This window comes from Platalea leucorodia (genome assembly GCF_965183815.1).
Source record: "Platalea leucorodia genome assembly, chromosome: 5".
Classification (NCBI taxonomy): Eukaryota; Metazoa; Chordata; class Aves; order Pelecaniformes; family Threskiornithidae; genus Platalea; species Platalea leucorodia.
In genome coordinates, this window is record NC_138827.1 from 17,854,238 (window position 1) to 17,880,764 (window position 26,527).

Here is a 26,527-nt window from a genome sequence, read left to right on the forward strand (position 1 = left end):
CTGCTCTGACGAGTCAGGTCTTCCATCTCCCAGCTAGATCGTCAGGATGAAGAGAGTGTGATGGGGAGTGGGGCGATAAGCCTCCACCGTGACAGCTTTTCTCTGGCCTCAGCTACGTTGGAGTGTTGCGAATCCAGAGTTCCTCGGCGTTCCCTGGGGCCTGCAATGGCTGTGGCCGTGCCCGAGACTTGGGATAGAAGGCGGGTCTCGCCCAGGAACCACACACAGAAGCTCCTGACCTGGGTCGTCTTCCTTGTCCGTGGCAAAAGCCACCAGAGCTCTGTTGCCCACTCCTCCTCTCACCGGAGCGCTTTAAGATGGTTGAACAGCGATTAACTATAGATGTAAATGCCTCCGGGGCAGCAAAGGGAAAAGCTAGTCCCCTGAGAGCAACCCCTCAGCGTCACCGTGGCAGACACCCGAGCTCCAGCGTTGGCACCTCAGCATCACCACGGCTGGCACCCGAGCTCCAGCGCTGGCCCCGGGTTTGCCGGGCTGCCTGAGCCCCGCCGTGTCGGCCATCACCTCCCCTCCCTCTTGTGCAAACGCTGTTACTTATTTACATCTTCATTGTGTGCCTGCCTGGCTTCTCACCAGAGCAATTTATTTTCCACTCCTGCTTCGATGTGACTGTTCAAACCTCCTTTTCCAGTCAGGATGAGGCCGCACCACTGGAAATATGTCACACAGCGAAAGACATTTATTTCAGTCGAGAGAGTCGCAGGCGCCTCAGGTGACACTTCATTTGCAGGCAGAAAGAAAGATGCCAAGTGTTGCTTGCTGAAACCAGTTGCTGAGACAGACTGGGGGTAAGGCGGGTTCCCGTCAGAAAAACCCGAGCCTGCCGCCCTGGCAGCCCGCGCTCCCTCCACCCCCCGGGCTCTGCCCTCAGCCCCAGCTTCTCGCAGGGATGCTGCCAGCAGCAGATGGGCCCTGTCTGCCTCGAGTGAACCCCCCCACCCGTGTCCGGACTGTGGCAAACCCGGAGCAGGGGTGGGTCCCAGCTGCCGGGGGCCGGAGCCCAAACCTGGCTGGGGAGCTGCACCCACACCCCGCCGTGCACCCTCCCTCCCGCCCGCCGCCGCTCGCTGCGGGGCTGGGGCACACGAGTGGCTCAGGGGGCGGCGGGCACGGCGTGGGGCACCCCACGCCGCTTCCCGGGGTGCGAACACCCCCGCGGGGGCCTGCGAGCACCCTCCCGCGGGGGCAGGGGTCCCCCCCCCCCGCCGCCTCCCCGTTACGGCGGGGGCAGCGCGGTGCCGCGCGCGGGCCGGGGCGGAGCGAACGGGCGCGGAGCGGAGCGGTCCGGCCCCCGCCGCCGCCCCCGCGGCGCTGCCATTGGCGGCGGGGCCGGGCCGGGCCGGGCCGGGGGAGGCGGCGGCGGCGGCCGGTAGAGCCCGCGGCCCCCCAGCGCCCGGCGCCGCCGCGGCCCCGGCCCCGGCATGTCGCGGAAGAAGGCGGCTCGCAGCAAGGGCGGCGGTGCCGCGCCCTCCGCCGCGCTGCCCCCCGCCGCCCAGGGGCCCGGCCGTGCCGGGGCCACCGCCGCCGCCCCGCGGGGCTCCGCGCCCGCCCCCGAGCTGCCCCGCAACGGCGGCGCGGCGACCGGGCGGCCCTCGCTGAGCAGCAGCGGCGAGTTCTACGATCTCGCCTTCAAGGTGCGGGGGCCGGGGGATGCGGGGAGCGGGGCGGAGGCGGGAGACCCGGTGCAGGGTGCTGGGGTGTCGGTGCGGGGGTCCGTTGGGTGCGGGGCTGGGCGCAGCCTCCCCGCAGCAGCCGGAGAAGTTCCCGGGGGCCAGGACCGGGCGGGCATCCCTCCCTCCCGCCCCTCCTCTGCTGCTGCCGCCCGGTTCGGGGCTGTGGCGGCGGGTCGGCCCCGGCCCGGCTCCCGCAGCGGCGGCGGCCGGGCTCGGCGGGGGGCTGCGCCTGCAGAGCCCTCGGCAGCAGGGCTGCTTCTGCGGAACTTTTGCAAGTGATGACAAAAGGCTTTCTGCTCAGATGAGTTATTGTAACCTTTTAGTTCCTCTTTAACACATAAAAAATGCGGCTGTAAAGCGGGGTGACAGTATTTCTTGAGTCGCATCGAATGTGCTCTGGCTGCTGTTGAAACGTCTCCAGCTTGCGCCTTCTTTTAAGGGCTCAGATGGCTTCTTCTCGCCGCTTCAGATTCTGGCGAGCGAGTCACAGATCAAACGTATTTGCACCACCCCCCCCCCCCCTTCCATCATGCGACCCGATCTTAGAGCTCGCTTAGCGATTTTGGCTGAGGCTGCAATTCAGCACGACCCATCTGACTGCATTTCTAACACAGATCTTCGTAACCGAGCGCAGAGGATTAAGCTTTGAGAAGACGGTGCTTGCTATGGCAAGCCCAGCCTTGGCACGCTGTGTCAGAACGCTCGGTGCCTGTGGCAGTCGGCGTGGCCATCATGTTGTTAAGGTTTGGGACGTAGTGAGGGGTGTTCAAGAAGGTTGCTTTGGTAGGCAGTTGGTCCTGACACAGCTGCAGTAACGATTCAACAGCTTCCCTAAAATGGAGCCACCTCCGTGTTCACACTGGTCCTCAGCTCCTGGAGCTTGCTTCTCCCTGCCTGGGCTGGGGATTGCCCCTGTGGCACAGGGATGAGCCAAATGAGGTCTCAGATAAGCCCAAATACGCCAGGTAGCCAAAACCTCTGCTGGCGGTCTGGCTGGTTTTGAACCGTGGCAGAGAGAAATTGCTTCATGTTCAGTAAAAAACTGGTTTATTAAACTTTCTCTTTCCCTTACCCCTCTCTTGAGGCTCCTGAGCTCTGTGAGAGGCAGTGGCCAAACATGAGTCCCGGGCGGGGGGCCGGATCCTGATCACTGAGCCCTTGGCATGAGCCTGGCCCTGGGTGCTGCTGCGTGCCCCGGCTGAGGCTTTGGCCGTGCTGGGCGGGGAGAAGCTGCCTGTAAGGGTCTCCCTGCTCCAGAACAGAGGTCTAGGAAGTTTAAAAAGATCAATATTACTATTTTGTACTAAAAATGACTTTTTTTCCCCCTTCCCTTGGCTTTGCACAGATACATCCATGAGCTCACTGGCTCCCCTGTTGTCCCAGAGCTTGGTGCGCGGCTGTGCGTGGTGCTCCTGTGGGAGACCTGGTGTGGGGCTGGATCCTGGCTGCCCGCTCCCCTCCCCAGTGGTGTCCCCCTGCCCCGAAACAAGTTACAGCTGTGGCCGGGGCTGCTGCCGCCTCTTGGGAGGCTGAGCCAGAGAGTGGTGGTGGCGGCGGCGTTTGCTGCTTCTGATGGCTCCTGTGTGGGTTCGGTGTGACCCAGGGCAGCGCCTTCTTAAAACCATTTACATTTGGTCACAGGCTAATAGCTTGCAGAAGGCTAATGGCAACACTTTTGGGATAGAGGGAACCCTGCCATGTCAGCGTGAAGCCGTGCAAATCGGTGTGGGTACAGAAGCCGCTAATGCAGCTCGGCTGCGTGGTCTGGGATTTCTCGAGGGCAGGAAGCTGTCGTCCTGCCGAGGGGAGTGGGGTCAGCAGCCCTGGGGGGCAGGAGGGCTCTGGGGGGCTTGTGGTTCGAAAGCACAGGCTTTGGGGATCTGCGTTTGGGAGCAGTTTCAGCTCTGCTGTGGTTTCTTTACATCAGGGTGGGTGCCTGCCCCGTCTGCACCTGGGGCTGCTGCTGGGTGGGGAAACTGAGGCAGGTGGCACCGGGAGCTGCTCCCTCAGCACCCGCTGAAGACTGCGAGGGTGGCCGTGAGGCTGTGCAGGTCCCACTGAAGGAGTTTGCTCACAGAGGGCAGAGTGCACCCCTGGAGTTGGCGCTCATGGTCGGGGGCCCCCCTGAAGTCTCCCCGTGGGCAGTGCCACCCTCCCAGAAAGCCCCACACATGGCAGGGTGCAGGGTGTTTCGTGGGTGCGCTGGGGACAGCATGGGCCCTGCAGCTGTCGGGTCACCTAGACAGCAGCTCTTGGCTTTCAAGGGGTGTTTGTGCCCCCACAAGGGATCTGTTTAAGTACTGGTCGGGGGAAGGTGTCTCGAGTTTGGCCAGTGCTCAGGTACACATGTGGTGCAGGGTGAGGAATAATCTCACTGTGTATCCCCCCCCTTCCCTCCCCCACCCTCGCCTGGGTCTGAGGACGTTGCCCTTGGATGTGCTTTTCTCCCCTCAAGAATACAGGATCCGCTGCCTGCTCCCAGGATGGGGCTTTTGGGATGGAGACGGGTAATGGCTACGGCGGGGCTTCTGTCCTGAAACCTGGTGTCTAACGCCCCCCTCTCCCTCCCTTGCAGGTGATGCTGGTGGGCGACTCGGGGGTCGGCAAAACCTGCTTGCTGGTGCGGTTCAAAGACGGCGCTTTCCTCGCCGGCAGCTTCATTTCCACGGTTGGAATCGACTTCAGGGTAAGTGCCTGGGGGGCTCCTCCATCCCCAGTGGAGGTCCTCAGCTCCTGCCTGCTTGGTCCCTGCCCGCAGGGTCTGGCAGGTGAGTGATGGCTTTTGCAGAGGAGTAACAAAATATTGCTCCAACAACTTAAACCTCATCATCCCGGCCTGTGTCAGCTCCAGCCAGGGCACCTCGGGGCCGAGCAACCATCTGATGGCGGCAGCAGCGCAGCGGCCTCTTTGTAACTGCTTTGCACGAGGACAGGGGAGCGTGTCCTCTGCTCTGCATCCTGGGGATGATTTGTGTAAGAACAACTGCTGAAGCCTGAGCATCTGCCCAGTGAAAATATTCCCCTAAGTCAGTTTCAGTGGTTTTAAGAGTGTTTTTTTTTTAAAAAAAAAAAAAACAAACCCAAAACAAAACTGACACAAACCAAAATCCCCTGGAAACATCTCCTGAGCACAGCTTTGGGGTGCTGATGTGGGTGTGCAGTGCTGGGGTAGCCCTGCTCCCTCTGGCACAGAGGAGGGGCATCGGGCCAAGGGGTCTCTGAGCTCTGGGAGAATAACTGTTTTCTTGGCAGCGACCGGAGCATCCCAGTGCCAGGGGAGCCCCGAGGGCAGCGTGTTGGGGCTGTGCAGTACCAGTGAGGACAGCAGGAACCTGCTTGACAGAGGGGATAATGCGGGGAATGGGGGACAGAAGGGGAGACAGCTCAGGTCCTGCAATGCCCTGGTGTGGGCAGAGCATCCTTTGCCAGGCAGGAATATCTTAGTGCCGGCCAGGGCCCTCGAAGCCTTTTCTTGGCTGCATTTCCGCGGCAGTACCTTGCTGGGGCTGGGTGGGGGCTGCTTGGCGACACTGTGGTCCAGGCAGCCCCTGGTGAAGGGGGGCTGCGGTGCTGCCACGGGCTGAGGAGCAGGCACCCCTGAGGTGGGAGACAGCAGAGCAACGGGGAGAGTGACTTTACAGAGATGGCACCAAAGAAACCTTACAGCAGGCTGTGAAGGGCCAGCAAGGAGGCCCTGCGGATGCTGCCAAGGCCTCAGTGGCTCCTCTGAGCTATCGCTACCAAAGCAGCAGCCGGCAGCACGCCTGGCTTGGGTCTCTGGCCTGAGGATCAGGTGTTCCCTGTCCCTCACTGATTCCCCAACCATCTGCTTCCCCCAAACCACGAGCTCGTCGCCCCCTGAGATGTCTGGCTGGTGCCGCAGGCTCCATGGGAGGCTCAGCCCTCGGGACTGGGGACATGCCTGGTGGCTGTGCTCTCCCTGCCCTGCTGTTGGGGCACCGGCTGCGTCATCTCGCTGTGCGATGTCTTTTGGCTCTGTTTTGGCGCCGCGGTGGTGATGGGTGGGTGCGGTGAAGAGCTGATGGTGATGCCACACACCAGTGTTGCATCTTCCCGACTGCCTGTTCTCAGCAGGATCTCGGATCTCCCCCTTTCTTGGAGGATTTCTGGGAGATGGGTGTCTTTTGTAACCTGCTATTTTGCTGGGGTGTGAATAATAACTTGCTGGTACAGTGACAAGTGGAGGAGATGAGGGACGGCTCAGAAAGCCTTTAGAAAGAAAGCAATATTCTTCCCTGCAAATAGGCTTTCGGTGCAGAGCGACACTGCAGCAGCGGCTTGGTGAAGTTGGTAAATTGGAGTCCATAATTTCATACAAAGGTAATTACATGGTATTTCAGGTGTTCTTAAAATGAAAAGCGTTTTATTACTGATTGCAATGATTGATACCAAGGGCAGTCGTAAAATCCTGTGACTTATTGATTAGTGCGCTGAAACAACTGCTACTGAGAAGCAATCAAATTAGGGTTAATTTACTTCTGTAACAGAGCTGCTAGAGCTACATAGGTTTGAAATGGGCAGATTATACAGTGGGAAGGATCATGTGTATGCCCTAAAACTCATTATTATCATCTTTGTAAGGCACTCATAATTTTTGGGGGAACATGGAAATAGTTTTTTGATTGTACATCTCCGTTTCCATTAAGATAACCCTGTTTGCAGGCGCCATGTAATTCTGCCGCTCTCGCCGTCTGCATCACGATGCAGATGAAGCTCTGGGGTGGTAACGCTGGAGGCCTCTGCTGCGAGAGCGTGCTTGGGTTTTAATTTGTGTCTGTCTAACAACAAAACTGTCACATCACAGCTCCTTTTCTCTGTAAACCCAGAATTTGGCATTGAGTTTTCTGGCTGAAGCAAGCGAGGCTGTTTGTGACCACAGGCGGTTGTGGTTGAGGAAGGCGGTTGCTGGGTCTTTGCTGCGTTCGCCTTGGACTGCTGCAAGAGGTGCTGAGCAAGCGCAGGGCGTTATTTCGGTGCATCAGGCTTCCTCGGCAGGGTTTGTGGCTGTTGCTGAGCCTCGCTGGCGGTAGAGACCGCAGGGACCTCCCCAAGGCCAGGGTGTGTGGCAGCTGTGCTCCTGTGCACACGTGTCCTTGCTTGGCTGGGGGAGCCAGGAGCCTGGGTAAAGGCTGGGGACATTGTGGGGACGGAGCTGCCCAGCTCTTGCTGCTGTTTTTGGGACTGTCTCCGCTCCTCTTGATGCTGAATGGTCTCTGCGAAGGACCCTGGGATGGGACGGAGCCACGTTGGGAGGCAGCTCCCATGCCTGCCCAGCTGCTCTCCGCCTCCTTTCCCAGTCTGTCCACTGGTCCCAGTGGGCTCCAGGATCAGCCGCTTGTTTTTGAGGATGTCAAACCATTAGATACACACAAAGCTATGGCTAATGGATTATGTAGGCCTGAGTGAATGTAAATGAATAGAAATCCATTTTAAATTAATCTGGCATTACAATTCCTAATGGCCCCCTAGGTTTTTTCCCTCCTACTGTTTTATGTTATGGAGAACCTCTCGCGTTGTGTTTGTTTATCATCATCTCTTAAACAAAGAAAGATATTGATCTAAATATATTTGGAAAACAAGCCACTGATACTAGGGAAATAAAAGATGATCGTAGTATTAAAAAGTGCATCAAAATGGTACCTATTGGCTTCTAGCTTTGGAGATGCTGAGTCCTTTGGCTTTCCTTCCTTTGAAAATGGTGTTTACTGGGGGAACATCTTTAGCTCCTCGGGAACACACCAGCCCTCCCCATTCAGCCACGGCAGTGCCGGTGTGTCCAGGGTGCCGAGTGGAGGGTTTGGCTGTGGGTGTGCTGCTGGGGTGAGCGCCCCCCGCCACGGGTGCCACTGAGGCGAGGCAGAGCCCTGGGACAAGGGGTCCTGCTCCCAGCAGGGGCTTCGTCTGAGTGAGGGACTTGCTTGGAGTGACAGAAATTTCTGTCCAAGTTACTGAGTTGCTTCCCTCAGAGGGGAAAGCCTCGCAGGGGGGCAAACCCCTCTCTGCCTCCAGCATGTTGGTGGCAGGCATCGCCTTTGGGGTTTCCAGCCATTGCTAGATAACAGGCAGCTTAATTATTCCTTCCCATGAGCCGCAGTGTGGCCGAGGCTGTGCCAAGCTGTGGCACAAGGTCTTCCTCCTCATCTTCTCTGGGGCTGGGGGGTCTCAGCAGATCCCTCTGCCTGGGGGCAGTGTTGGGGCTGGGTCTCTCCCTGCAGATCCTTGCCGGTGAGGGCAGGACGGGTCCTGCCTGCGCAGGCAGAGCGGCTGTCTGGGGCAGGTCGTGCATGCTTTTCTAACTTCATACGTTAGGAGTTTCAGGGAGAAGGGTCTCCTGCAAAAGAGCAGGTTTATCGCTCGGGAGTGTGAATCCCATTTTTCTCGGTGCTACTGAAGAAGCTGCCTTTTGCTGTAGTTTTGGGAATGCAGCAGAAACGTTGTCAGAAATGAAAGCTGTGCAGCCGATGGTACATCTGTCTTGTTGTAACAGCTAAGTAACGGGAGGAATGTCTTGCCAAAGCTGAGAAACCAAAGGGCCACGTGAGCCCGCTGTGTGCCCCCTCCCCAATGACAGCCGGGCTCCGTGGGGCCGCCCTGATGCTTGCTGCCCAGCTGGTGCTCGCAGCCCCACGCTCAGTCCTGAGCTTTGCAGGGTCGGGTGAGTTAAGGTTTTTGTACTAATTGGACCTGAAAGGAGAAGAACATAAAAGAAAAAAATTAAAGATGAGCCTTTTCTCCCTGGGAAGAGGTGCTAATGAGTTTCTTTGCATTAGCAGGGGAGATGGTTTCTGCGTTAATCAGTGGGATGAAACCATTAGGAAGTGCTTTGCTGGCAGAGTTCAGAGCAGGGCGGCTTGTCTTCGATTTCTCCGAGGTGTGTAGCGGTATGGCTCCTCTCTTGCTGTCCCAAGGAGAGGGAGAAAACCAGCATCCTCCTGGCGCAAAGCACGCTTAGGTGCTGCGGGAGGAGGAGGAGGGAGCCAGCACTGGTGCTTTGGCACAGCTTTGGGCTTCCCGAGCAGGCGGCTGGGCACAGGGAATATTTCCTCTGAAGTCTGGGCTTTGACGTCCACAGGTTTGCACCAACATGCCCAGGAGGGGTTTCTGCTGGTTGTTACCCTGCGGAGACCCGCAGCTCCCCGCGGCCGCAGCCTCCTTGGGTGCAGGCAAGCCGGCAGTGGTTGCGCTCTCTGCTCCAGCCTTGGCTGTGTCGCAGTTAATCTGCCCGCTAGGACGGCTGCTGCACGCTGTAAATAAAAGCTGTCACTTGTGACCCTGAGCTTTAAGGACTCTTGATTACATTCAGCCCTGTGCTGCTCTGGGGGTGGAATCAGCAGTAGATAATATGTTTTTTTGCATAAGAGATTTGTTGCATCTCTGTTTATTTTTTGTAGCATGTGTGTGTGCACCTTCCGTCGGCAAAACAGCAGCTGCTGGCTGCCTGCTGACTTCCTCAGCAAGCTTAACTTTGCAGGAGATGGAAAGCTTCGTTCCAGCCATGCAGGGTGTGCAAGCTAACACTGGCTGCAGTCTGGATTTGGCAAGTCTGGTCCTGGGTCTCCATGTGCTCAGGGGAGGGAGCTGTGGATGCCCTGAGCACCTGTGGGTCCCCAGCAGGTGCCCGCATCCCTGCCCTCCAGGTGATGCTCCAGCACAGCGTTCACCATGGTGCCTCCCTTTGAAGGGTTGGTGCAGCCTGGAGCCATCTGAAAGCCAAGGGCTGGCTTTTATCTCAGCGGCTGGCACGAAGCATTAGCAGGACTAATTTTCTGATGGATCAATCTGGAAAAAGTGGGAGGGGATCTGCTTAGGCCAGAAGAAAGAAACGGAAATAAATTAATTCCAGCATGTCTTTCTGTACAAAATTAGTCCTGAACATTCGAGGGAAGGGACTCTGGGCATTGAGCAGAGTGTTTAGTCTCTTCTATTTGCACGCTTTGCCACGTAGTGTGGCGACATGTACAGGGTCAGGCGGGGGGCTGCTGCAGGCTGCAGTCGAGTGGGTTTAGGATGGTCCCTGGGGACATAAGCTGGAGCACCGGAGGGGGCAGCCCTGGCTCCACACCCCTGCAAGAGCAGTGGCCCTCCCTGGGAAGGGCATCTCGGTGCTGCCTGCGTTGCCTGAGCCAAGGGCCTGCCTGTCCCTCCCTGGGGCTGCCGTGCCAGCAGCAACATGGGTGCGACCGTTCTGGGCCAGGGGAGGTGGGGAAGGAGCCCTGTGCGGGCGCTGGCATGGCAGGACGGGCAAGGGAATGCCCGTCTACCTGCCTTGGGTATGTGTTTCCAGCAGCTCTTTGTCTGAAATAAGCTTGTTCTGCATCTCCTATTGCTGTATGAATTTTAATAGAAGCTAGAGGCTGATTTCATAGTTTTGCATTTCTCACTGTAAGGAAAGCTGGGCTAAATTTGCCCAGAGGAGCTTTCCAGTGATGCTTTCCACTCCTTCTGCCTGGTTTTGAGGGGCAGACGAGATGCTGGCACCTGTGCAGGAAGGACTGGGTGCTGTAAAGAGCAGGTGCTGCCCGAATCTGGCAGCAGGTGAGGCAGGTCCTGGAGACCTCGTGCAGGGAGGGCAGGTGCTGTGAGCTGGAACACGCCTTGGTTTTATCAATTTATGTCTTGTCTGACTCTTAGGATGACAGCTTCTCCGCAGCTGCTGCTGGTTCCTGTTCCCTGCTCCCAGGATGGGCTCTCAGGGGAGTAAATAGCCATTTTTCCTGGGAAACCGAGCCCTGCTTTGCTTTCAGCTGCTGCTCTCCTCCCTTGCAGAGGGACACAGCTTTGCAGTCGGCGAAGCCTGTCATTTGCATGCAGGGGCTCAGTTGCCAAGAGATGCTGTGAGCAGCACCCGTGGCGGGCTGCACCCGCTTTCTCACATCTGCTAGTATTTTATTCGTGTTTCTTTGGCTCTTGCATTTGAAAAATAATAAACCTCCTTAGTGTGCTCCAGTTCTGCAGCACACCAGTAAACTGCAAACACCCATGTGCTGGTGGTAATCCCAGTGGACGACAAACTGGATTCCTGCCTTGAGGAAAGCGAAAAGAAATAAGATGAATGTCTTCAAAGCAGAGAAGTGCTTGAGTTGCTGTTTAAATGAGTGGCTGGAGCAGCCTCGAGACCCAGAGCCTGGTTAAGAAAACTCTTCACCAGTTTGCAGGATGGTGTGAAGGTGTCTGCCCCCATCTCGGCGTGCCGGGTGCTCTCCCACTCCCTCGGTGTCTGGGAAATACCATGCAGAATAGGCTGTGTGTTTAATCCGGGTGTGACATTTTGCATCCCTTTCAGCTGACAGCGAGAGCGCTGGGAATGTGGGGTTTCGTGGGAGATGCTCCTAGAAGGGCGCTGGTGTCTCCCAGGCTCCCGCAGCCCCGCTGCTGCATGGTGGCTTCTCGGTGCGTGCCGGCAGCCGGCGTTCCTGTGAGTCTGTCCCAGTGCAGGATGGTTGAAATAAAAGGTGTAATTAGCTCAGGTGAAGGGCAGGAGGCCTGGCCTGCTCAGGAGCTGCAGAGCCAGGGCACAGGCATGGAAAAAATACACTCGTGAGCTGCTGGTGGGAAGAGGGAGGTTGTAAAGCTGTTCACCATAATCTGCTTCTCTGTCCTACTTGTTAGAGCTGTACAGGAGCTCTAAACTCCGTAAGAGGATGGGGACCAACACGGTGGAAACTCAAGTGGAAGATGCAATTCCTGTACATCCGCAGCCCGTTGCAAGCCTATGTGGAAAGCGCAAGCTGAGTCGCTTCCTGGGCCCTGTAGTGTCTGACCAGAACGGCTTAATTTCTTAATCCTTTAATTTCTTTTCTAGGCAAGTTGTGCTGTGGCACGGAGGCAGGTTGGGAAGCGGCACCCGTGTGCATGTGGTGTCATTGCAGTGTCCCCAACTCGAGTCGCCAGCATCCACTGCGGCCGGGCCACCAGCAGGTGCAGTCTTGGCTCTGCAGGTGCATGGGGCTGGTGACGTGTGTGTCCTCTGTCCTTGGTGTGGGGATGGCACCGTGCCGTGGGGATGGCTACCTGTACTCCTGGAGCCCTCCATGCCTTTATCTTAATTCTGTTTTTCCTGCAGCAGCATGGGACGGAAAGTGTTGCTTTGTGCATCATAAAATTGTACGAGTTTTTGGCAGTAGCTCGGTGGCCATGCTTCGAAGTGCCCTGCGAGGTCCCTGCGGGTGTTAGGTTTTGATGTGGGGTGATGGACCCGCTCATGCAAGCGTCCTTGCTGCAGCACCCATTACCTGCGGGGATGGTGGGTGCGGTGGAGCTGCCGCTGGGGATTGCTCTGCCCGTGAGCGGCAGCCAGAGGCATTTCCCCACATCCTCACAGGTGTGGGTCAGTGCCCTGCTCCCTGCTTCGCTCCAGCTTAGCAGGCTCCCTGCGAAGGAGTGGGGTGAAGAGGAGGCTGGTGCTGGAGGAAGGCTGTGGGCATACAGGTGCGGCGTGTCTGCACCTCTCTGGATGGTGCCAGGTGAGAAATTGGCCCTGGGGAGGCCAATTCGGGTGCTGGAGCATCAGCTGCCCCGGTGCGGAGCCAGGCATTACCCTGGGTCCGCTTGTGGTGCCAGGGCCTGCAAGGGAGCATTTTATAGCCAATAAAACATTTAAATGGGTCTAGAGTAAGTCTAAATGGTTTGAATATTTAATGGAATACATTTGGCTTAATTTTGCTTTCATCTTTTATTTGCGATAATATATTGAATTCGGCTGTGCAGAACCGGGTTTTTTCTTTGAAAGCAGAAGGGAGGTGGCTGAGCCGGCAGGGACGCGTGGGCTTTGGGGTGCCTCTGCCCCCCACTGCCACACCTGTGATGGGCATTTAGGGGCATCCCTACTCCATGGCTCTCACCTTGCTCAGCCCCCATGATCCTCCCTCAGCCCTCACTGCTTCTCCGCTGAGCCGCTGACTCATTTCATTACTGCTGATTAATTATTTGCCCCCAGCAGGCTTCATTTTATTGCTGGTGTGAATGCTGGTGATCTCTGTGTGCATGAGGGGAAGGGTGAGCTGCTGGTCCCCAGGTTTGGCGGTGCTGGGGAGGGCTGCAGCAGGACATCGCCGCCTTTCCTGAAAAGCTGGTGCTGGGGGAGGTGTCTCCAGCCAAGCTCGCCGGGTGCTGACTGCACATCATCCTTCCCCAAAAACCACCTGCCCCTCCGTCCTCTTCCCAAAGAGCTGCTTTCCTCCTCGCATCTGCAAAGGGTGGAGAGACCTGAGCCATGGAGATAGGGGTCAGGTCAGTCCTGGTGATGGGGCTTTTGCTGGGCCCCGTGATGGTAACACTGAACATCGGCGCAGCAAATTGGAAGGGCAGTGATTGGCTGCTCTGAAGCCTGGAACAGTGAGTGCCAGCAGATCATCCCCCTTTGGGGAAAAAAAAAAAAAAATGGGAAAAACAATCCTTTGCAAGTGGATCAGAGCAGTGTTCACGAGGCAAGGAGCCATGACGCGTATCTGAGCAGTTGTCCATTTGTGCTTGGCTGGCGATGGGGACACACATGCTGGTTCCTGTGGCAATGGGGAAGCAAAATATTTTGTCGGTGATGTTGTCCTGGGGGTGAGTGAGGGGTGCAGCGAGCAGGGGGGCCTGGGGCAGCCACTGGCAGGGGGACCTGAGGAGCAGGAGGGCAGCTGGGGAAGCATGGGGAGCTGTGGGATTCCTGCACGGGGCAGCGCTGGTGGCACCATGGGGACATCCCTGCCCTGGAGCATGGGACTGGCTGAGTGCTGTGCTGTGCCATCGTATGCCCACAGCCGAGCAGAGCCCGGGCAACGTTCACCTTGCTTGGCTGCACTGTGCTGCCTGCGTGGCTCCTGGCCCTGCTTGCAGCCTGGCAAGAAGGGTAGCAAAGCCGCGGTGCTGCTGTACACGCTGCTGGCTCCATCCAAGCGCGACGGAGCTGTCCCTGCTCCCGCAGCAAGGGATCTCCAGCAGAGTGGTGTAACTCATACAGCTTTGTTTGTCTAACAGGAGCATACAGCATTTTTAATCCTCGCTAAGCACCGAGTCATTGCCTTGAAGGATTGCAGAACCTCTCGAAAGCAACAGCAAATATTTCATCTTTATGCCTGCATCGGAAAAAATATTTCTTCTCGATCATAACTAATATGTGTTGGGAGCTTGTGCTCCTTCAGCTTTAAAGGGTGATGCCCATTGCCCTGGTCTGCAGCTGTCCCAGGGTGAGGAGAAGCCCAACAGGATCCGGGGGTCTTAGTGATACTTCGGGGCTTCAGGCTGGGGAGATGTTTGTGTTGCAGACGTGGTGGGTCTGGGGTCAGGGCTGCCTGCAGGCAGGCAGGAAAGGTGGTTTTTTAGAGCTCGTAAGACTGGCAGCATGTCTCTGAGGATGCAACTGGTCCTGTTGTGAACATCTGGGCAGGTTTTGTTTCATTTTGTGTGGGTTTTTTAATGTTTAATTTATTGAAAGGAGGGGAGTGATGGGGAGCTGTGCCCAGCTGCATCAGTGCAGCTGAACGTGCCCAGGTCAGAGGCTGCGAAGCCGTCCACCCGTGGTGAGCCCGGACCTCGTCAGCCCTTGTTCAGTCTGCCTGTGTCTGAGGATGTTTTTCTCCCTCCCGTCGAGGCACGATGTTCCTGGGCCCCAGTGACACGCTGGGGAAATGGAGGCTTTGGCTTTTCCAGCTTTGCTTGCGTGGGCGTCGCCACAGCAACGGTGTGGCCGTCCCCCCCCCCCCGCCGGCGAGCGCCTCGTCCGACGCGCACCGTTTTATGGCATTAACGCAGTTATTAGCAAAGCACTGCCAAGCTGCCGCCGTTTGCGATATGCACCTGCGGTGCAATGTGTGCCGGGGTGGCAGAGGAGGAGCGGGGGGTCCTGCCCCAGCACCGATGCTGCTACTGCTCGTTACCAATAATGAAGCTGAACCAACCTCAGCTCCCAGTACCATTCTCGCCAGGAGGAGCTATTGGCATTGGCACTCCTGGGCCCATTGCTCTCAACCTTGAAACAACCTCCTGTTAATGGTTTTCTGTCCCCCAAAGCCAAGCACAGGAGGCTGCTGGAGGCAGACAGGGAGCCCCAGCCCCTCCGGCAGGACCTTGCCTGCCCCCTTGGTCGGCAATGCTGAATTTGGTCCAAATTGCCAGGGTTTGCTTCCCCCGTGCCACTCGACAGCAGCAGGTCCCTGCCAGTGCCTCCGTACCTTGCTGCTTCCTCTGGCCTGATGACTAAGAGAAACACAATGGCGTGGCTGGATGAATAATTCAGCCCAGCCTCATTACTGGGGAGTTCGTAGCGAAGACCCTGTCTGGGGACCTCCTTGTTGGAGGGGGCTGGTCCCTGGATGAGCATCCATCTTGCAACAGGGATTCGGTGCCCCGGGCAGTGCAGGATCAGTCCAGTCCCTTCCCTGGGTGCACAGGGAGCCCTTTCTGATGCTTGTGCAGCCAGATGGCAGGGCTTTAATTTGTTGTTTGTTCCCCCCCCACTCCCTCCCCAGTGTTAAGCACACTTGGTTCTCGGCAGTTGCAGGGAAGCAGCAGTTTCTCCGGGGTCGTGGCTGCAGGAGGATGGCATCGTTTCCCCGGCATGGCCGGGCGCTCGCCCTCCCACCCCACTGGCTGCAAAGCCCTCATGGGCTTGCTGCTTTCAGCGTCTCCCCGTTTGCCGCGTGCCTCAGCGGAAATGCCGGGGGATTGTTGCTACTCTCAGCATCAATTTTTAGAGCGCGGCGCGGGTTTTGGCAGTGGTGCCGGCCAGCCCACGCAACCCCGAGCAGTGCCAGCTTCGGGGAAGGACTGGCAGCTCTGCGGGGCTGGCGAGGATGCAGCTTTCTGGGGGTGAGCCTGCCGTGCCGCGTGCCCGTGCACCTCCCCATGGCAGCAGCACAGCAGGGCTGGCCCCTCCAGGCTGGGCAGAGCAGGGGTCAGGGCTGGAAGGAGACCCTGGCAGCATGGCGGCTGTGCCACGCTGCCCTGGGCAGCCGTCACCGGTTGCATCTATTTTCTGCTCTAACTGTATGCTCTTGGGTGTTTCCGTAGGGGCTGAGGGGCCATGGGGTGTTGTGTGGTCACGGTGTGGGTCGGCAGGTGGAGGGAGCGGGGTCAGGGCTGTGAAGCATCTCAAGCCATTACACCGCGGGTGTGGGCTTCCTCGGGCTTCCGTGAGTCAGTGCTCTCTGAAGGAAAAGCATTCCCAGGAGATCACGCATCACAGGTTTCAGATGAGTGGGCTTTTCTTTTTCCTCTAAGTGCCGAGGCACACGCAGCCTGAAGCCAACCCCGAGCAGCTTGAACGATGCTGGGTCCTGAGCCCTCTGGGCATGCTCTCTCAGGGAGCCCAGCCATGGGGAAGGCCGACTCCTTCCCTAGCTCCTTCCCTAGACCTGCCACAGTTTGCCGATGTGGCTTGGGAACGAACACGTGGCTGATGCAATGGGACCAGAGCCGGGCTGGGAATCACTTCCCAGTGAATCCTGCTGCACTGTGTTTGGTAGAAGGGCTGGCTGCGGGGCATTCCTGCAGGGTATCCCTGCAGTGTATTGCCATGGGGTATCCCTGCCGTGTATCCCTGCAGGACATTGCCATGGTGCAGGCGCAGCAGCCCTGCAGGAAACAGCAGTGGTAGAACTGGAGGAGCCGGAGCCCGAAGAGGGGTGACTCCACCTGTCTGTGCCTAAGACCAGAGGTTTGTGTTGTGAGGAGGGGGAGTAAAAGAAGAAGACTGTCCTCTCTCCCCGTGCCCGTTGTCACCGCAGTAGGTAAGCGGCGCTCAGCTGAATGACAGCACACACTGGGGTGCTCATTGCTGCTGCCTGTCCTGAGGCTTTGCTGGCCTAAGAGAGCGGCAGGGATGGAAGCACCCAAAACGTACCAGCACGATGGCGCTGGAGCATGATCTGCCGTGGGGAACGAGCGCTCCCAGGCCTTAGCATTGTGCCTGCCCCTCTGCTGCAGTGGCTTTCCCAAGGGCTTTGCTGGGAAGGGACCAGCTCCTTCAGCATCACCCTGCTCCAGGACACGGGACATGCCCCAAAATCAGAGTGGTGCCAGCGGTGGTCCTGTGTGCTGTGGTGCTGGCAGAGCTCAGAGAGAGGCACTGAGAGCACTTAATTTGGTTAGTGACGAGTTGAACTTGGAGAGCCGGGTCTCGCTGCAATGGGGGTGCGCGCTGTACCCCTTTGCATCGGGGTGCGTCGCAGCTTGGCGAGGTGGCTCCCTGCAGGGCTGGGGCTCAGCAAGTGTGATTGCAGTTCAGCCCGAACTTTCTTAAATACATTAATGTGCTGCACTTGTAAATGTGCATGAATTAATGTGAGAAATGCTTGACAATGCCTAAAATAACTTTGTTCCCGAGCAAGCATTAATGCATGGCAGATGTGTTTTTTCCCTCCTGAATAATACACACATGAGATCAAATTGCTCCCAAAAGCTCGGTGCTCTGGCAGTCCCGTGGGGCCTGGCATCGCCAGGGTGTTGCCGAGGGAGAGCAGTGGGGTGGAAATCCTCTCCCATGGACCCGGCCACTCCAGCCTGAGTTTTTGGCTGTGGTCAGGCTTTCCAGGGGATGTTCCTGGTGCAAAAAAAAGATGAAAGCAACTGCATGTGGGTTTTGGTTCAGTTTTATTTGCAAAATGGTTTGCAAGTGCCTGTGTCTTGCGGTAGCACCTGGCTGCCCAGGAGCACGGTCTGCACTGTGTGCCCAGCCTGGTTGTGCTGCCCAGGCTTCCCGGGGCCCACCAGTGGCCGGGCAGGACTGCAGCAGCCTTGCCACCTGCAGCGAAGCAGAGCTGCTCTGGTTAGCGAGGAGGAGGTGAAACCTCAGAAAATTCTCACTCAGAGTTTGGAAAGCAAACCCAGGGCTGAGGAGGGGTCCTGCCCTGCGGGGAGGGGGCTGGGGCTCATCACACGTCAGCCCAAGCCGCCGCTGCTGCCACCGCACCGCCCCATGCATGGGAGCTGCTGCACCACCACAGAAATGGGCTGGGGTGTCAGTGAGGATCAAGACCTGGTATGTGCCATTCCCAGGGTCTTAATGGACTTGTGTGGACTTCAGAAAATCTCATTATGGTTGTTCAGTCACTCCCTTTTTTCCTTGAATCCTTTGAAGGTTTCAGCTGGACTCGGGCTTGCCGCTCAGCAAGAACATGGCTTTCAAGAGCTGTCTGCCTTAGCTGCAGGTGAAGGATGTGTGTGTTTGTGTGTGTATGTGATAAAAAGCTACAGATTCATTTGTCAGGTCTTTGGGGATTTTTTTTTTTCTTTAGGGATGAGAAGTGCTATTTAATAATGCTGTTTGCAATGTCATCTGCAGAAGATGCTGTGTTACTGCCAGATGCTGCTGGGATGTTTGCTGCTGCATATTCAGGCCTGATTTTTTTTTAATTGGATTGCAAAGTGTTCTCTGAAACTTTTGGGCAAGTTTCCATCCCTTTAGGTGCCAGCCCTCTGATACAAAGAAGCCTGGCTGTGCTTCTGGCTGCAGTTGCAGGTACAGCTAATTGCATGCACTGTGCTGAGCAGGAGAGTCTTGGTGACTGGAGCCCCGGAGCCTTCCTCAGCAGCATCTTCCTCCACTGCCTTCAGGAAAGCTATGTTTTATAGCAGGGATCGTACTGAGGGCAGATGAGGCTGCCCAGAAGGCTGGTTTTGCAGTTCCAAAACCGAATTATAATATTCTTCAGACCAGGATAGGTCAAATGGAAAACGTTTGGACCAAGCGTAACAGCAGGAAAAATTAATCTTTCCTAATTTGCCTGCCATGCCTGAGGGCTGCTTGGGTGTGTGGGGGTGAGCCGGAGAAGGGATGGGCTTGCAGCCCCTCAGGGCTCATCCTGCTGGGCTGGGGGTCCCCTCTCTGGGTGTTTCCCGGTGGCTTTCTCTTCCATGAACCCCACTGCTGCCTGGCTGCTCTGGGGCCAAGCCAGTTAAACTCCTCCTGAGCTGGGATGGGTTTTGTGCTGGAAGTGAGATGGCTGCTGCAGGACTTAAATGTGGTTTCTGGGATCCTGCTCCTGGGCACAACTGGGGTGTTCCAAATCACGTCCCCCCTGGGGTGGCTCCCCTGGAGGGATCGTCCTATTTATCGTCCTTGGAGGCAGGAGAAGATGGAGCACATGGGGCCGCGGCGCACAGCCCGGGGCTGGCTGCTGTCACCAGGGCTTTGGCGGGGGTGAAACTGGGTGCAGCCCCGGGAGGCCGGTGAGCAGCACAGCTGTTGCAGTGGTGGTGAAACCGGGTGCAGCCCCGGGAGGCCGGTGAGCAGCACAGCTGTTGCAGTGGCGGTGAAACCGGGTGCAGCCCCGGGAGGCCGGTGAGCAGCACAGCTGTTGCAGCGGGGCTGCCCGGCTCATCCCATGGCTCCTGCTGCTCCAATGCCCCACAGGCTGCTGTGATGGGAGCGCTGAGTACAGCAGCACTTCTGACATGGGGACTGGCTTCTTTGACACAAAAACTGATGCAAGGCTTTATCTCCCCGCCGGAGTAGAGTAAACAATTCCCCGTATAACAGTAATTGATGACCCATTTTTCATTCTCATGGCATTGACAACCGCTGTGCTTGCTGTAAATGAGAAATGATATTGCAATAAATGCTCTGTAGAGATTCTTGTTCTGCTTTGCAGCACGGTATGTCCTTGATGAAGAAAATGAAGATAAATATGTTGAGCGCCACGCTACTTATTCTCGGTATTGGCACGGATCTGCGTGAGCCATCTCTGCCCCCTTTGTTTCCAAGGCTGCCTGGTTTAGAAGTAAGCATGGATATTTTTAAAAATATCTCTTCTATTATAAAGTAGAAAAAAAAAGAGACTGAAGGGGTGAGTAATGCAGCCCAGGGTGGTGGGGAGCTGCCGCAGACTGTCCCCGGGCAGGGAGGAGGGATGTGGCCGTGGGCTCCATCCACTGCCAGGACCCAACTGCGTGCTGGGAGCTGCAGGGACGGGCTGCAGCCTTCCTGCTGACTTTGGCTTTTTGGTGGCTCTGGTCTCTGGAGTGGCTGTAGCAGATCCTATCCTGTGGATTTTTAAGGGTGGAAAACACTGTTTCCCTGGCTGCCCATGGGGCTGGGGCGCAGGCTCGCTCTGACATGGCAGGGGACATCTGAAAGCCTTGCATGACCACGTCTCCCGCCTGTTGGGATGAGCCGGAGCAGCCCCATTGGGCTTAAAAGCATCGATAGTCTGAGTCTTGTCTGCCTTCGCCTCCTTCGAGGAACCGTCCCCTTGATCATCCCTGGGGCGCTGACTTGCTGGTTAGATGGAGCAGCCAGGCTGGGGAGGGAAAGCATCACCGACCCGGTGCTGCTCCACCAGCACCGGGAGCCGGGTGGCTGCAGGACACGGCTGCCACAGGCGATGCCGAGAAGCAGAGCATGACTTTATTTTAAAACATATGATCCTAACCAGATCCTCTTACCTCTAATCTGTCCCTAAGACAGGATTCTCTACTTCTTGCCAGAAAAACCTTTTATGTGCAGACTGATGTGAATAGAAGATGATAAGTCACTAATTCTTCAGTGTGTCTGCTCTAACAAGAGCCTTGACTCTTATCTCCTTCAGGACTGGCAGCCAGGGAGATGTTAATTGTGTTTTAATGTAGTGTACATGGCTCTTGACAAAGACTAGTGCTGCAGACATCCCTGGGGCGTTTGCTGGGTGCAGGGAAAGGGCTGCGCTGCCTGGGGAGCTCTGCAGGGCAGCCCAGAGGGTTCGTGCCCACCTGGAGACCACAGGTTCAGGTGATTTATATAGGGCAGGGCTTGCAACTTCTCCTGCCTTGCCTGCAGCTTGTGGGGCATGTTGTGCCCTGGCCAGGACCCGGCGTGCAGGGGGAGAGGAGACACGGCAGGGTGACCCCTCGAAGGAGGCAGTGAGAAGCGAGGGGGCACGGGGCCGGCTCCAGCAGCAGAGCGGATCAGAAGTGCTGTATGCTGCAAGGTGCCGTGTTAATCTCCTTTTCGCGGGGTCTGCTGTTGAACTGAGCAGTGAGCACCGACACATTATCATTTCTGAAAGGATCTTGGCACCGGGCATCAGCAGCTGGCTCTGGAGCATCTCTGCTGCAGGCAGGAGTGTGCAAGTCCTGGGGAAAAAAAAAAAAGAAACAAGGCAGAAGTTTCTATTTTTAGCTGCAGAGTGCAAATGCACAGTGCTGCCGAGGAAATTAATCACCTGTCCTGGAAGATGAATGGTTGGGTTTTCTCTCTGAGCAGATTTATGGGATGAGGTGGAGGGAACCATGGCAGGGTGTGCTGGCTGCCCTGGTCTCCCCGGGTCTCCCCCGGGATGTGTCCTGGGGCTGCTTGGGCACGTTGTTGGTGGTGGCACAGCAGAGCTGCATTTGTTGCTGCTCCGCAGCTGAGGAGGAGGAGGATCAGCAAAGATGTTCCCCAGTGGCTGGGCTCTCCTCTGGCAGGACTTGGCATGGCTGGAAAGGGACTGTGTCCAGCTGTGCTGTGGCACAGCCCTGGGACGCCCTGCATCCAGCCTGTGTCCCTGTCCTGCTCTCCCCATCCCTGGCAGCTTTCTGCAGGCTCCAGCACAGCATCGGGTTGTTCCCTCCCCTCTCTTGCAGGGAACGTGCTTCTGAAATATTTTTTTCCTGCGCTGGGACTGGTGGGCTGGCTGGCTGGATTTTCCATCGAGGCGCCGTGTGGCTGGGCTGTGCTGGATGCGCTGGCGGCATGGCCGGGAGGAATGTCTGCGCTGCCCTGTGAAGCGGTGATGGGCAGAGCAGCCCTGTCATAACATGCTTTGAAAGCTTGCACAAAGTTGAGATAAGAGCTAAGGGCTGCTCTTATTGCTCTGGTGTCTGCTTGCTGTTGCTGAAACTTAAATATTTGTTCCCAGTTACTGTTTACCTCGCTGAACACATCTTGATTTCAGAAGTGCAGACCCTTGTGCAATATCAGCCTCCTGCTCTCTTCCCTTTTGTTACTCCCTGAAGAAATAGTGGGATGTTTTAAAACTAGCTGCTGCCAGGGCAGTTTCTCCAACAAAAGCTCTGGACAGCTTTTTCCTTGAGGTTGGGTCCACTGCACCAGCCTCGGGCACAGCCGCACTCGGGGCTCCTGCCCGTGGCTCCCCCGTGGCATTGTGCTGGGCTGCTGGGCGCAGCCGCTCTCCCGGCCGCTGAACCCCGCAGAGGGGACGGCAGAGCTGAAACCTGCCGGGTGCTCACTCACCCCAGGGGCCCTGGGCGCACGCCGAGCTGCTGTCGCGCTCCCTGTGCCATGCCAGGGTTGTGTGCAGGCTGTAAATAATGCAGAGCTGGAGAGTTGGAAAAGCTCCAGCTCCTCACCCAGAGCCTGCTCGGATGGTCCGTACTCAGAGCCAGACCCTGCTGCCATTTCCCAGCCTCCCAGCAACCCCTGTTTGGGCACCCTGTGTTGGCCAATTCAGTTTGGGTTTTGTGTTGGTTTTTTTTTTTCTTTTTCCCCTCAAATGAAATTTTCACATTTTCAGTCTCAAAAATCACCCAATTTGGCTGCTTTAATTTTGAGAGACCAAATTTTTAGAGAACTGCTTGTACTTGTAGGGAGCAAAGGCTGGGCTGCTCCTCGAGCCCTGACCTTGGCAAAGGGCTGGGCTGTCCTGAGCCAGGCTGCTGTGGCTGGAGAAGATGCTGAGCCGCCAGGACCAGCTTGCTGGCAGTGGCACGCGCGTGTGTGGGAAAACTTCAGGGTTTTAATGAGCAAATTTAATGCAGTGTCCTGCTGTTTTGGGCAGATTTCCATATCGATCCTTAATCTATTTTTACAGCCGCTTTTGGAGGTAGTGTTTATTTGTCTGTCTGCTATGGCTCCATCACAACTGCATCCCTACTCCTCCCGGCACGGGAGCGTTTGTGCTTGTGGAGGCGGGGGCTCCCTGGGCTTTGCCAAGTGGGAATTTGGATCCAGGTCCTGTCTTGGCACACAGGGCTGGGGTCCCCCAGCATTCCTGCAGCCAGCTTGCCCCTGCCATGCTGTTTTCCTCCTGGCTTCTTAAAAATAAAGGATGCCCCAATCTATCGCCCACTCTGTGTGTGCTCCTGAGCGGCAGTTTGGACCTGGCAACCCACCTGGCCCCGGCCAACGTGTGACACCGCAGCCTTAATGAAGTTTGCTGAGTGGCTGCACTGTCAGTCCTGCAGCCCACAGCAGAGCTGTTACTGCCGCTAATTAACTCAGCCAGTGCCCCGGCTGCCTTCAGTCGGGTTTGATGTATATTTGCTAATGCAATTTTTTCTATTTTCCACAGGAACTCGCCCCTGGTCAGCTGCAGGGGCTGCCTCCAAAGTGCACTAATGACATTTGGGGGGATTTTTTTTTTCCATTGTAAAAGCGGAGATGGGGATGACTGAGGGCCAGACCCCCACCGGCTCTAGGGACAAGCCAACTGCAGCAGAGGTGCTGGCGCAGCTGCGGGCCCCAGCAGCAGTGACGGGGATGGGTGCTCTCAGTTCCTGCCAGCAGCCCCCGGGTTTCTCTCCTCTCCCCCTCCCCAGGTTACAACCCCAATGGTTTGGGGAGGAGCAGGGCTGTGGGCCACGCGCTGCAGGGTCCCTCAGCCAGTCCCCAAAGACTGCCCGTCCCCTCTCCCAGCTTTGGGGCTGTGCACGCCGGGCTGCAGCCGTGCCTGGGACGTGCCATGCTGCGCAGTGCGTGCCTGCACAGGGGGATGCTCTGGCAGGTGGGTGTTGGTGGGTGCTCCTGGGCAGCATCATTTGAGCCAGCACCCACCAGAGGCACCGGGGAGCCAGGGTGAGGAGTTCCCCTTGTTGGAGTGTGAACGGTGTCAGCAACCAGCTTTCCATTTGTCAGATTAATTGCAAAGCGAGTTAATCCATGTATCCGATTTAATTTTTAAGGCTTTAATTAATGAGCTAATGTGTGAAAAAGCTGGGGAGTGACCGGGTTGTCATGCAGTTGCTGACCCTGGGTTACACTGCAGCCTTCGCTGGCATGGGCTTGGGTGTCTGTGGACGGGCCGGGATGTGCCGGTCTCTCCTGGCTTGGTTCGCCAGCACCGTGGGGACCCTGTGGACCAGGGGAGCAGCATTACCCAAACTGCAGCTGCTGACAAGCTGACCCGAGAGGAGTGCGAGGGCACCTTGGTTTGGGTGGAAGCATCGTCTGTTACGGGGTGCACGTTTCAGGGAGCAGTGCAGTTTCACCCTGTCACGGGCATTTTTTTCCTCCCTCCTCTCTGCCTCCAAATGGCCACTCTCACGCTGCGGTCGCTGGGGTGGGATCGCGCCAGGGCTGCAGCCAGCGGGGCCGATGGTGTGTTGATAATGCTGCTCTTAATTGAGGACCATCTGCACTTGGTAATTTAATTTTTCCTGCATCTGCAAGGTTCCAACTTTATTTATCTGACGTCCTGAGGATTATTTAACTCACGAGCATCATGTTCCTCCAACAAAGGCACTCCAGGCATTCTATTGCAGCCCCTGCTAGAAGGTATTTTAATAACATTGTCAAAGCCCCAGGAAAAAGGACACATAAAAACTGAAATTGCAAAGGGCAACAACAGAGCTGAGTTGCGGGGACGACTTTCCTGCCCGCTTTTGCGTAGCGGGTGGCCTGCTGTGAGTATTACCTCTGCTATATTCCACTGTGCAAGATTAAGAACAAGCCCTGAACAACACAACCCCTCTCATTGTGATCAGGCCTGGCAGCACTGGCAGTGTATTTCACGTCTCAGTGCATTGACACACGTCGTCTTTTGTCTTTGGATACTTATTAGTCATTAAACCCCCCAGCTGTGCCTTTGAAGGGTTGCGAGTATGGAATTGAACTGCAGCTCCTTGAAAAAATAATAATAATTGGAAGCTGGAAAGTCTATTAGCCATGGTATGGGGGAAGACTTGGGCAACTGGTTCACGTGGCACCGACAGGAGCTGTTGTGTGCTGCTGGCAGCAGCCTCTGCCTTTTCCCACCCCGTTCCTCCCACCTTCTGCTCGACTTCTTCACCCGCATTTTGCAGCCACCCTGTGCTTGGGGGCAGGCAGGGATGCAAGCAGGAGCTGCTGCTCCAGACGGCGCCGGCTGTATCAGGAGCATCTCTGCAAATACTTGCCCTGAAACGCCGCTCTGTTCCACACCGAAACCCTGGGGAATCCATTTTTTTCCCCAGCCCAGTCCAGCAGTACCTGGATCCATGTGCAGCCTTTAATTAGGTTTAAACATTTCCCCCTCCCTAAAATGTAGGTCAGTCGTAATTAGTGTGAATCCTGCTGCTGCCAGCTTTGCTTTTAATTAAGCTCCTGAAGTGGAGGCCGATGCACAAAGTGCAGCATCAGAGCTTCAGCTTTTTCGGCTGCTCACCAGATGCTTCATGGTTGCTTTGGCTCAACTGGTCCATGCTCAGGGCCAGGGCTATGTTCTCCTTCCCTCCTGCTTGTGGTGGCCAGTCACCCTTGGAGCATGGCCACGCTGGGGACATGGCCGCGTCCCTGGGCACAGTTGTCCCTCAGCACGTACTCTCCTCCGAGCTTGAGGTGCTGGTGCGGCTATGGGGCTGTGTGGGGAAGGACACTTGTTTGGTGTGGTTTTTAATGTGAAGCTCCTGTTGGCATTGTACCTTGTGATCATCCATCACACCAAGTGCTCTCTGTGAGGGCTGCTGGTGCTTGTGCCAGGATCCAGAGCAGCCGGGTGCTCTGGGGCCAACAGGGACATGCAGAGTGTTTTCCTGCCTCTGCAGCTCCCGGCACGGTGTCCCTGGTGCAGCCTCTGGCAGGTGGCATTGGCAGCTGGTTGCCACCAACTGGGGACAGCATTTGGATAAGCATTGCACTGATGTAGAGCCTGGGGCTCCCAGCCCCTCTGCCTCGTGGGATGTGCTGGCACCTCCGGTGCGGTGCTGGGACCTCTGGTAGGACTGGGGTTTTGGAGGGCAAACTGAGTGTAGAAACTGGATCTTCTGCGGAAAGTAAATCTGCTCTGTTTCACCCATGAAACGGGTGCCTGGCAGCGTGGTTCTCTGTCCACTGGGATGGTGGTGAAGGTGCAGCTCCTCCGCTTGGATTTTTCTCAGCGCCGCTCGCCGTGGCGTGTGCTTCCACTCCAGGGACGGCTGGCCCGGCATGGCTGCGCTCGCCCGGCAGCCAGTATGTGGAGGCACTGGGGGCTGGGGAGCACCTCGCAGCAGTGGGGACCCTCGGTTTTAAGCACTTCAAGGCTTCAGCGGCCCCCAGCTTCATGTCCTGGGGAAAGCCTTGCTTCCGTGCGTGGGGTGTGGCAAGCTGGTCCCGACCCCCTGGCTGGCTCCTTGAGCCTTTTCGGCTCCCCCACCCCACAGCCTGCCTGCCTATTTTTACTGCTCCTGGGCTGTGAATCACTCCACTCCCTCATCTCCGTTGCTGCCTTTGAAGGTATTTATAAACTGCGATCGTCTCCCCTGTGCCTGCTTTAGCAGACTGTGTAAATTTAGCGCTCTGGCCCACACCTGCCCTCTCCTCCTCGTCTGTATCCTCACTGTTCGGTGAGCGTAGATGTGCAGGAGCCAAGATGCTCTCTCTGCCCTAATTGAAGACATCAAAACAGAAATGAAGAGGCCCCACTGGCGCTGTCCTGGCAGGGTGATGCCAGGCACCGGCATCCCGAGGTACCTGGTACTTGGTGCTGAGCGGCGTGGGATGTGCAGGGATGGCCCTCGGCACGCATGTGCCGCCGTTTGCCTGGGAAGGTTTTGGTGGCACCGGAGCTGGTGGTGTGTCCGGTGCTGGGGGGTGAGCCGGGGCAGAGCCTGTGCTCCTGCTGGTCGGTGCTGGGGAAGGCGGGGAGCGGGGCTGGGGCCAGCGGAGCCTGGCCAGGGTCGGGGCAGCCGCGGCCATCCCCTGGCCACGTGCCTGGGGAGGGGAGAGCACCCTG

General features: G+C 57.0%; 1 protein-coding gene across 1 annotated transcript in view; it reads left to right on the top strand.

Moving 5' to 3' along the window:
• Positions 1-1,442: 1,442 nt before the first annotated feature.
• Positions 1,443-26,527, top strand: part of RAB26 (RAB26, member RAS oncogene family) — a gene marked incomplete at its 5' end in the record, with an annotated part of 34,114 nt that continues 9,029 nt past the window's right edge. The window contains 2 exons of the mRNA XM_082312068.1: positions 1,443-1,655; positions 4,270-4,380. Coding sequence (XP_082168194.1) covers positions 1,443-1,655; positions 4,270-4,380 — 324 coding nt within the window. The remainder of the gene's footprint in view (positions 1,656-4,269; positions 4,381-26,527) is intronic.